The sequence below is a fragment of the Oncorhynchus clarkii genome, chromosome 20 (genome assembly GCF_045791955.1).
Source record: "Oncorhynchus clarkii lewisi isolate Uvic-CL-2024 chromosome 20, UVic_Ocla_1.0, whole genome shotgun sequence".
NCBI classification, from domain to species: Eukaryota; Metazoa; Chordata; class Actinopteri; order Salmoniformes; family Salmonidae; genus Oncorhynchus; species Oncorhynchus clarkii.
In genome coordinates this window covers 43,009,930-43,021,094 of record NC_092166.1, presented here as the reverse complement: position 1 = coordinate 43,021,094, position 11,165 = coordinate 43,009,930, and the positions used below count along the sequence as shown (strand labels likewise).

The following is an 11,165-nucleotide window of genomic DNA, read 5'->3' as shown; positions in this document are numbered from 1 at the left end:
TGTCTATTTTTCTTCGTTTTTTGATGGCATGCGTTTGAAGTGTATGTAGTTGGATGCATTGTATGATATGTGACATGATTGTCATTGGGGCAAACGTGGCTTTCTATGATTTTAACTAAACTGAATTTAACTGCATATGAGCTAATAATCAACCTAACCCGGCACCCCCCTCCACACCACTGATATCGTCCTATACCCGGCCCAACAGTGTAAGCACCATCCCCGCCAGTAACACCCGGCCCAACAGTGCGGCTTACGTAAGTGTTACATATCTTAAAGGAAAATATAATTCTACTTGTTCCACACAGTTGGAAATGGTGACATATTTGCTGTTTTGTTTTCAAAGGCCTCTTGGTCCTGCGATCTCTGCGTTCCTTTCAAGGCGCTCTCTCGCCCCAGGTGAACTGCAGGCGAAGATGAAGAAACTCATTGCTTCTCAGCCTGCAGTTCAAGGTGAGTGTCTAGTTTCACATGTAAGATAAAAAATAAAAATGTTTCGATAAGCTGTGTAGCTCACAATCCTTTCTCTCTCCACGTGATATAGGGGTGTCTTTCCCTCGACCAGCACTGCCACCAACAGATATATCAGACGCAGAGCTGGTCAAAGCAGCTGCTGACATAGACACATGTATGTTTTTACATCACTATTAATTGACATAGGACATTTGATAATTATTCAGTTCAAGTTTTTGCTGACATGTATTAAAGTGTTTTAAATATTTTTCCCTATCATCAGCCCAAGGAAATGTATTGGTAAGAGTCATCTGGGTTTTAGAGGAGAGTCACTGCATGTATGCACTATTAAATATCTTACCTTGCCACATCCTGTATGTTGTGGCTGTCATCCTGTATGTTGTGGCTGTCATCCTGTATGTTGTGGCTGTCATCCTGCATGTTGTGGCTGTCATCCTGCATGTTGTGGCTGTCATCCTGCATGTAGCTGTCATCCTGTATGTCACGTAATCATGACTTTCTATTTTCCATTTTAATCACTAATTTCATGTAAGTTTTACACTCAAACTTGACCAACACTCATTTCATTATTTTGTTACATCCTATCACTGATTGATATTCATCTGGGCATGTTGGAATTGTGCTATTAACTTTCTCTGTTCATTCATGGAAGCATTTATTCATTCATTTAACCTATTTATTTCTGTGTCACTGCAAAAGCCGTATCCCTACAGCTCCACCCATCGCTCCCTCGGCCTCTGCCTCCAAATGACCGAGCCCCGGTTCCTGACCCGGCCCCTGCTCCTGCCCTACTAGGGCGGAGCGAAGAGGAGGATTTGCCCCGGCAGTCCTTCCTGCCTCCAAGGCCCGCCTCAGAAAGTGCTGAGGTAAATTCATCAACTGTAATTACTCCACATTGTTAAGATATTAAACATTGGACACAGTTGTCTTGTCTCCTGCATACTCTCTCCCTGTCCGTTTCTCTGAAACATTACCATCCCCTCTCCCCCATCACTCTCTCCTCTCACTCAGCTGCTGCTTCCAGAGAGTTGGCGTTCATCTCTCACCAAGGAGCAGCAGCGGTGGATCGGCCGCACGCTGTTCACCAGGAACAGCTTTGGGAGGTCGACACTCACCACTGACCTGGTCACGTGGTGGAACCCTCCCCAACCACGGCCGATCTACAATCAGCCACCCGCATCCCCCGACCCCTTCTTCGCATGTCAGCTGTTCCTTTGGATGCCCGTACGTATATGGGCATACAAGCTGGCATGTCCCCAGTCTGGGTGCAGATGCACACTGTGCAAGGCTGGGCTCTACAAGAGGGTCTTGGACATCGACCGCTGGTATCTCATGGCCACTGAGTACCTGGAATGCGGCCGGTGTAAGAAGAAGGTCGCGGGGTGGTCACGGGACCTTGTCAGTCAGCTGGACGCTCGGCATCGCTGCCAGTTTCCAGCAATATTGACATACAAGTAAGTTCACAAGGTTTTGTTAGTTAGTAATGAAGTTAAATGAATGCATGTCATTCATATGCTTTCTCTCACACTCACTCTCACTCACTCTCTTGGCTGTCCTGTGACCTGCGGGTTGTGAGGATGCTGAGGTCGCGCACTTTGGGGAACAGTGCGTCACAGACCTACAGCAAGCTGTGTGAAAGTCACAGCGAGTCCTTGATGCGTAGTTGTATACGGTACCTCGGGGAGTGCAAGCAGTTTCTGGCATTGGGCGGCAGTTCACTGATCCACCGGAGATGCCCTCACCCGTCTGGCTTCTGACAGTCTACAGTCATGACGTGCTATCGCGGCTGGACGAGGTGAAGGCCAGGGTCACCTCCGTCTTTGGGTCCATCTTAAAGATGGACTCTACCAAGAAGGTGAGTTTTCACTTAAAAATGTGAAGTTGAGTCATGTCTGATTTTTATTTTTATCTCTATATTTAAATAATGTCTTTACCTTTCTGTCTTTGTGTGTTTGTCTCCAGGTGACTAAAAAGCTTGCGGGTACCGCTGCAGACACAGCCGCCTGGGTTACCAACGTCGGTAACGAGCATGGGCAGGTCCTCGTCAGTGTCCTCACTGCCGGTGAGGGCGAGGGCCTGCTCCCCATGGCGGCTGGTCTCATGGAACGGTACCGGCTCGCCGGGGTGGCGCCCCCCCCAGCTCATGTACGTGGACCGAGACTGCTGCTCCAGCATTGGCGGATCAAAGACAGCTGCCATGTACAATGACTGGGACCAGCTGGTGGTTCGGCTGGACATCTGGCACCTGATGCGGCGGTTTGCGTCAGGTGTCACCACTGAGAGCCACCAGCTTTACGGTCCATTCATGCGGCAGCTGTCAGCCTGCATCTTTGAGTGGGATGCAGGCGATGTCTGCCGACTGCTGGAGGCCAAGAGGTCTGAGCTGGAGGGGAAGCACGGGATGGTCGGCCTCACCGAGGCAGAGGTTTCGAGGAAGATCGGCAGGAAGGAGATTGCTGTCGGCGTCATACGCGTGGAGCTGCGGTGACCGAATTCCTTCTCCTCGAGACCTTCAACAGCGAGAAGGGGGTCGACACCCTGGGCATCCCGTTGCTGGACTCCATCCGCATCCAGGCGATCTGGAAAGAGCAGAGGCGCCACCTCCACTGCATACAGGACCCACCCGGTGTACCGCTGTACACCGAGACCGGCAAAATCACCAAGGGCGGCGTGATGTTGCCGATTTATCGCTGCGCACGGGGCTCCACATCCTTGGAGTCATTCCATCTCCACCTCAACCGGTTCATCCCAGGTAATTGTCATTGTGGAGCTTAAAGTAATGCTTAATGTTTAATGTTAACAGCAACAGCTCTCCCACCCTAATCGTGCATTGTTCTCTCAGGTACCAGAGCAAATGCAATGCATTTCCAGGCATTCCTGTTGGATGGACTGATGAGGTGGAACGAGGACCGTGCGCAGGCAGCAGTGGAGGGGAAGAACAGGAAGCCCCTGCTCTCCTACAGTGGCCACCTGCAGCACATCCTTAACCTTAGCAGCGAAAGGGTGCTTGGCAAGGAACAGGTTAAGGACTACACCAAGCCTAGTGAGTACACAGGTAAGTCAAGTAAGAGAATGAACATTTACATCAGTTGCATTAATTACATCCCATTAACACTTCTCTACTCTGCTTTTTATTTTTTTTATTTCATAGGGGAACTCCTCGGAGTGGAGTACCTGTACTCGCAGACTGGCAGAGTGCTGCAGGATGTCAGCGGGGACCCTGACCTTCCGGAAGAGGCAGCCGCTTTCGAGCAGCTCGACGAGGAGGACGAGGGCTTTCAGGAGGAGGATGTAGACCAGACAGTCCACATCCCTCATGTCCCTCGTATGAGCGCCCCGTCCTCCAGCTCGGCGGCACCTCTGTCAGGGGAACCCGCTGACGCACCCAGGTCTGGGCCATCCAGTCCCACCGCCCCTGAAGACGGAAGCTCTCCTGAGGCCCCTGGTCGACACAGTTCTCCTCACCCTGACCACTCCTCTGATTCAGAGGTAATTATACTTGACCTTTTGTGTTGGTAAAAAAAATACATGCTATTGCAACAATTCAGAGACTGGCGGATTAATACTTTTCTGTGGTTGATCATTGTTTATTGCAAGCAAAAATATATAACCGTGAGCTTGCAGTTCCTACAACTTCCACACGATGTCGCCAATAACGTCATTTTCGTTGACAAAAATCCTTTGTGTAATGACAAATCATTACACAAAGGATTTGACGTTTTTGTCAACGAAAATGACGTTATTGGCGACATCGTGTGGAAGTTGTAGGAACTGCAAGCTCACGGTTATATATTTTTGCTTGCAATAAACAATTCAGAGACTGGCGGATTAATACTTTTCTGTGGTTGATCATTGTTTATTGCAAGCATCCTTAACCTTAGCAGCGAAAGGGTGCTTGGCAAGGAACAGGTTTAGGACTACACCAAGCCTAGCGAGTACACAGGTAAGTCAAGTAAGAGAATGAACATTTACATCAGTTGCATTAATTACATCCCATTAACACTTCTCTGCTTTTTATTTTTTTTATTTCATAGGGGAACTCCTCGGAGTGGAGTACCTGTACTCGCAGACTGGCAGAGTGCTGCAGGATGTCAGCGGGGACCCTGACCTTCCGGAAGAGGCAGCCGCTGTCGAGCAGCTCGACGAGGAGGACGAGGGCTTTCAGGAGGAGGATGTAGACCAGACAGTCCACATCCCTCATGTCCCTCCCCTCGTATGAGCGCCCTGTCCTCCAGCTCGGCGGCCCCTCTGTCAGGGGAACCCGCTGACGCTCCCAGGTCTGGGCCATCCAGTCCCACCGCCCCTGAAGACGGAAGCTCTCCTGAGGCCCCTGGTCGACACAGTTCTCCTCACCCTGACCACTCCTCTGATTCAGAGGTAATTAATTATACTTGACCTTTTGTGTTGGTAAAAAAAATACATGCTATTGCAACAATTCAGAGACTGGCGGATTAATACTTTTCTGTGGTTGATCATTGTTTATTGCAAGCATCCTTAACCTTAGCAGCGAAAGGGTGCTTGGCAAGGAACAGGTTAAGGACTACACCAAGCCTAGTAAGTGCTTGTTGAGTGTCCTTCCCTATAAGCATGTTGAAATTCTGTTGTCAATTTGTTTACTGTAAATTTTTCCAGAAGTTTACTAAGGGTTGGTAACAGGCTGATTGGTCGGCTACTTGAGCCAGTAAAAGGGGCTTTACTATTCTTGGGTAGTGGAATGACTTTAGCTTCCCTCCTGGCCTGAGGGCACACACTTTCTAGTAGGCTTAAATTGAAGATGTGGCAAATAGGAGTGCCAATGTTGTCTGCTATTATCCTCCATCCAGGGGCCTGTTGCACAAAACTAGGATAAGGGATTAAGCCAGGATATCTTGGTGATCCTGGCTCAATTGATCCGTAATCCGGTTGCACTAAAGATGGATAGGGGGCAGGAGGATATGTTATGGTATAAATTACCATGGAGATTTATTCTGTGGAGCTAGCCTGCTCCAGACCAGGCTAAATTCCAGGATCTATTTAATCTCATCCCTAATGTCAGTCAGCAGTCACCACAAATGGAAACCAATAGTTATTTCACTGCTCACTATACATTGTTATCACATATAACTAGACCCACTGTTATTTAAACGTTTGTGATCATTAATTTCAATGATTTTGGATAAAAAATGATTTTTAGATGATGTTGCTATCATTAGATAATTTACAGTTTCCCATAGACTATAAGGCTATATATAAAATGCTAGAATATTAGGGCCACAGAGGGGAAAGAAACACAAGTCATAATATTGTAACCAGTTGTTTTAAAGGAGGACAGTTGTTAAAATGACAGATGTGGGGCATTTCGTGAAATTGTACTTCAGTATGGTTTCATAAACAAAGACATGCTGATGTGCCAGAATATTAAGTATCACATTGTCATAAGTATCAAAACTGTAAAAACAATATGTAGCTTTTCTGCAGAAAGAACCAGCCTCATAAATGTATGACTTTATCCTTTTTCTTCAGTGTGGCCCTAGTACTCTGTCATATAAACAAATACACATTCCATATGAATATAAAAACACAATGTGTAACATTATGTTCCTTTATTGAATAAGGACAAAACAAAGCAGGTAAACCATCAGCTCCTTTCAAAACTGAAGTCACAGTGACTCTACAAGATGGAAAGCACAGAATCTAAGCATATTATACAAAATGATACATATACAGACCTTTGAATGTGTATAACACACCCTGCATGTCTGCACACTAAAATAAATGCAGGACAAATCCATACACATCAACTGAACAGACAAATGAATGGATGCAGTAGCCTCCCTGCAGCCTTGTATTACACACAGTATACCGCACAAACATCATAAGAGGCCAAATTCGTCAAAAAACGAACCCAAAAAAACCCAAATTCCTCTGCCACCGCAGGACATATTTAACCAAAATTGAAAGCACACATACTAACTAAAATAATTCAACACATATTGGTCCCTCAGCAGCCGACCACTGTCGTCATCAGGGAAGATTGCCGGATTGTCCCAGTCCATGGCTGGTGGCACTCTGGGGGCCCTCTCCTTCCTCAGGCAGGCCACATTGTGAAGGACAGCACAAGCCACAGTAATATCACATGCCCTAACAGGGCTGACCCTTAATTTGTGAAGGCAGTGAAAGCGTGCCTTCAGGAGGCCAAAGGTCATTTCAACTCTGGCCCTGGTCCTGGCATGGGCATGGTTGTAGGCCTGCTGTGCTTCCTGGGGGTCTGTGAAAGGTGTCAGGAGAAAAGGCTGGCAGCCATACCCCCTGTCTCCCAGCAACACACCAGAGAATTCACCTGTCAACACAAAATCTCATCATTACTACCTCATAAACACAGTGATATTCTTGACACAGCCATGATGGTTATAAATAGGGGTTGTGTGGCTTACCTTGTGATAGGCACTGATAGATTTCAGAGGCCCGAAAGATTCTGGAGTCATGGACTGAGCCAGGCCATTTTGCCACAACATTGCTGATCACACAGTCAGCATTGCAGACCATCTGAAATCATAAGATGAGGAATATTACACCAATCAATGCACATCACTGGCAATGCAGAGTGTTCGTCAATGGACAATATCAAAAAGTTATGTTCACCTGAACATTAATGCTGTGAAAGGATTTCCTATTCACAAAATCGGCCTCATGGGCACCTGAGGGGGCTTTTATCCTTATGTGTGTGCAGTCCACTGCACCAATGACATTGGGGAAACCTGTCACACAAAGTAATGAGTATCCTACTATGTGTTAACAGTTGTCCTGTAATTTGTAGATCCTCTTACCTGCAATCCTATAGAACTCCTCTTTGATGTCACAGAGTCTTCTGTGGCCAGGGAAGGAGATGAAGACATCTGCTAATGCTTTGATAGCCAGACACACACTCCTTATTGTGCGGCAAATTGTGGCCTTGTTCAGCTGTTCTGCATCCCCCACTGAGTACAGGAAGGCTCCACTAGCAAAAAAGCGCAAGGCCACACAAACCATTTGCTCCACACTCAGTGCATGGCTCCGTGCAGTGCGGTGCTTAATCCTGGGACCCAGTAGTCTGCATAGATACCTGATGCCATCTGCAGAAAACCTGTATCTTTCATATAGATGGTCATCAGGGAAGGCCAGTGGGTCCAACCGGTCCCTGAAGACCCTTTCTCACCTGAAGGCTCTCCTCAGCACAAGTGCTTCTTCATCCACCACATCTCGCACGAATGGGCATGCCATTGTCAGAGCAGAAAGGAACACACAATTTTGGGCCTTCATATAGGCTAGTGGCCACACCTGGTGCTGGGGGGGGTGGGCAAAAGAGGGCGATGCCTTATAACGATGACTTGGTTGTACTGATTGCTGGGAAAATAAAAAAAACCTTAGAAAGATGCCACCGTCCTGTGTGCTCACAATAAGAGCTCATATGTCATGGCTCACTTGACTTTACGAGAATATACCTAATTTTTATTTTGAGCTGTGTCATCTTCTTGGAGCTGGGGGAGGAAAGAAAAATAATGATTAATACATTTGTGTTACAGTTAGCATACAGTGTACATTGAAGGCATATCTCACCTCCCTCTCAAGTTTTTTTATTTCAAGGTCCAGTTTCCTAATTGTCCTCTTTTTTATTTCGAACTCCAGTGCAAGATTTTCCATCTTTTTCTTCTTGTACTGAATGTCTATGTCTGCCAGTTCTATTTGGCACCGGAGGTGGTTGCCATACAACTTTCTGATAGCTTGTGAGCTCTGTGAACACAATACAATTAGCGCAGCTGGAATTTGGCAGGATGTGGTGTCCTTTTATTAATACGCACTATGTTGCCAGGCTGGTTTTCCCACTGTATAGCATCTGGGTCCTGTAAAAGAAATTAGATTTTTTGATTTTGATGAGGACTCCTCACCATTGTAGAGTAAATAGTACTTTCACAGTCTTAACATGATACCTCATGCCTTCTGGAATCCAGAGAGATGGTCTCCTCCTCATCATCGTCTCCATCATGTGCTGTTGCTGCTGCACTGGGGCCTTCACCCTATCACATTTAATCGGATTCATATTGAAGCTAGTAGACAAGACATGCCAGGCCTACAGTATGCCTTTGATGGAGTACTCACTGGATCAGCATCGTCTGGTGCTTGTGCTGGTGGCTCTAACAGGAACACAGTGCTGCCAGACACTGCAAGGCAATAGGTAAACCAAAGTCAGACAGTCCAAATTGATTCAATATGAATGTGGTTGTATCCCATGTAGAGATGGAAGGACATACCTTGAATGAAGCGGGTGGCATCTTGGGAGGAACCTATGCTCGTCTCTTTCCCCCCAGGGATCCCCTCTAAGACGGGCCTGCCTTTATTTAGCTCCAAGGCCATGTCCTCTGCTGGGGTAAGGTCAGCCTTTGGTGACCCACCACCCGTGCCTTGTCTGTGGGTATTCTTTTTCACTGCTAAAACAGTACAGACAATGTGTGAGCAGGCACCTTCTGGGTACAATATATGCTTGTGCTTTGTTAAATATTAGTCAGGGACCATACCATTCTGCAGAATGTTCTTGTATTTGATTTTGACCTGCTGCCATGTCCGTTTTGGCCCGTTCATGTTTAATCTACACACACACACACACACACACACACACACACACTTAATGGAGTCACACTGCAAAAAATTACTTGGTATTTTTGTCTTGTTTTCAGTAAAAATATCAAAAATTTTATCATAGCTTTATACAGTGTGATGGAGTTACTTTACACAATTTCACTCATATCTGCAGTGCATTTCAATAAAAAAAATTAACCGTTTCATAATTACAGTACAACTGCATTTTTGGAGATGTGAATTAAATATTTGAATTGTAATTGTGATGTTTCAGCGGAGCGGTGAGTGTGTAATTGTGCACTACTTACGCATTCAGGCGGTCTGCAATACTTTGCCACGCTTTTTCTCTTTGCTTTATCACTGTGGCGGTGTTGCCTTTCTTCTTAATTATATCTTTTACCTCCTCGTATGCCTCCATGAGGATTTGTGCTTCCGACGGGGAAAAGTACGCGGCTCTAGTTGCCATGGTAAATCAGTTAATCTGTGATCTGTGGCGGGGTCTATTTGAGTGAGCCGTGAGCGCGCACCTATCCAGGATTGGTTTCACCTGGCTTAATGAATCCGTGTCTGCTCATCCTGGCTTGGTCTTTGTGCAACCAATTAAGCCTGGACGCACATGTTTTGGCTTCATTGAGCTCAGCTGAGTCATTTATCCCGGATGTCTTAATTCTACTTTTGTGCAACAGGCCCCAGATTGTCAGACCCTGGTGGCTTGTCATTGTTGATAGACAACAATACTTTTTTCACTTATTCAACACGGACTTTACTGAATTCAAAAGTACAATTCTTATCTTTCATAATTTGGTCCAATATACTTGGATGTGTAGTGTCAGCGTTTGTTGCTGGCATGTCATCCCTAAGTTTGCTTATCTTGCCAATGAAAAAGTAATTGAAGTGGTTTGCAATATCAGTGGGCTTTGTGATGAATGAGCCATTTGATTCAATGAATGAAGGAGCCGAGTTGGCTTTTTTCCCCAAAATGTCATTTAAGGTTACACTATCATTCTTTATATAATTTCTTAGTTTCGCAGTGTAGTTTATTTTTTATTTAGTTTAGTCACATGATTTCTTAATTTGCAGTACGTTTGCCAATCAGTTGGGCTGCCAGACTTAATTGCCATACCTATTGCCTCATCCCTCTCAACCATACAATTTTTCAATTCCTCATCAATCCAAGGGGATTTAACAGTTTTTACAGTCATTTTCTTAAATGGGTGTGTGCTTATTTGTAACTGGAAAAAGTATTTTCATAAATGCGTGAAATGCAATTCCTGTGCTGTTTTTAACTACCCTGGTAGGTTAACTGACAACCTGATCCAGGTTACAGGTTTAAGTTTTTACCTGAGTGGGTAGCTTGATGATAGCCAGTCAATATTTAAATCACCCAGAAAATATACGTTTCTCTGTTGATATCACATACATTATCAAGCATTTCACACATATTATCCAGATTCTGACTGTTAGCACTTGGTGGTCTATAGCAGCTTCCCACAAGAATGGGGCTTTATGTGAGGCAGAGGAACCTGTTGCCATATTACTTCAACAGTATTTAACATTAGATTGTCTCCAAGATTTACAGGAACGTGGTTCTGAATTTAAACAGCAACACCGCCTTTGTTGGCATTTCTGTATTTTCGGTAGATGTTATAACCATGTATTGCTTCCACTGTATCTTCAAAAGGTATTATCTAAGTGAGTTTCAGAGATAGTCAAAATATGAATGTCATCTGTTACAAGCAAGTTATTGACTTCACCTTGTTTCTTAAGTTATGTAAGGGAATACCCCCCTGAATTGTACAAAAATGAATGGCAAGATATTGGCATTGGACAAACCATATACACGATGTCCAATACCACCCAAAGCGGCGTTGATTCGTGTAAAGTATATGGCAAATGCCATATGGCAATTGCCAATTGTAACACCTCAAAAATCCAACAGGGGGCGAGTGCGCTCCACCGGGGTTTTTCATATTGGAAATGTAACCCAAGTCAACATCCAAAAGAAAATTTTTGAAAAAAGGATATTTTTTTCAAAAACTTTTCACCCCTTAAAAAAGTGCTTTCTGGGCCTTTTTTCGAAATTCTTTCGATTTTTTTGT

At 45.2% G+C, this 11,165-nt stretch overlaps 2 protein-coding genes across 9 annotated transcripts; one reads left to right on the top strand and one right to left on the bottom strand.

The window, feature by feature from the left end:
• The first annotated feature begins 212 nt into the window (after window positions 1–212).
• Window positions 213–4,204, top strand: LOC139376385 (uncharacterized). 7 transcript variants are annotated; one of them, XM_071118919.1, is made up of 11 exons: window positions 214–257; window positions 347–453; window positions 545–628; window positions 737–753; window positions 1,174–1,340; window positions 1,486–1,928; window positions 2,051–2,329; window positions 2,437–2,598; window positions 2,851–3,226; window positions 3,317–3,529; window positions 3,626–4,204. In XM_071118919.1, exons 9-11 carry the CDS (start codon window positions 3,148–3,150, stop codon window positions 3,991–3,993), a joined length of 660 nt encoding a protein of 219 aa, XP_070975020.1. In that variant the 5' UTR covers window positions 214–257; window positions 347–453; window positions 545–628; window positions 737–753; window positions 1,174–1,340; window positions 1,486–1,928; window positions 2,051–2,329; window positions 2,437–2,598; window positions 2,851–3,147; the 3' UTR covers window positions 3,994–4,204. The 7 variants fall into 7 exon arrangements, with proteins under 7 accessions (XP_070975021.1, XP_070975020.1, XP_070975024.1 ...); XM_071118923.1 differs by having other exon boundaries at window positions 2,081–2,329; window positions 2,437–3,226; XM_071118918.1 differs by having other exon boundaries at window positions 2,437–3,226.
• A 1,816-nt stretch (window positions 4,205–6,020) lies between these two features.
• LOC139377439 (putative nuclease HARBI1) lies at window positions 6,021–9,185 on the bottom strand. 2 transcript variants are annotated; one of them, XR_011628004.1, is made up of 8 exons: window positions 9,006–9,185; window positions 8,742–8,918; window positions 8,590–8,651; window positions 8,421–8,507; window positions 8,050–8,333; window positions 7,281–7,970; window positions 6,888–6,999; window positions 6,021–6,793 (listed from the first exon to the last, which is right to left on the bottom strand). XR_011628004.1 is itself a non-coding variant. In XM_071120468.1 (4 exons), the coding sequence occupies exons 1-4, from the start codon at window positions 7,480–7,482 to the stop codon at window positions 6,423–6,425; spliced, it is 801 nt and encodes a 266-aa protein (XP_070976569.1). In that variant the 5' UTR covers window positions 7,483–7,880; the 3' UTR covers window positions 6,021–6,422. The 2 variants fall into 2 exon arrangements, 1 of the variants encoding a protein (XP_070976569.1); XM_071120468.1 differs by lacking the exons at window positions 8,050–8,333; window positions 8,421–8,507; window positions 8,590–8,651; window positions 8,742–8,918; window positions 9,006–9,185 and adding an exon at window positions 7,096–7,211 and having other exon boundaries at window positions 7,281–7,880.
• Window positions 9,186–11,165: the final 1,980 nt, after the last annotated feature.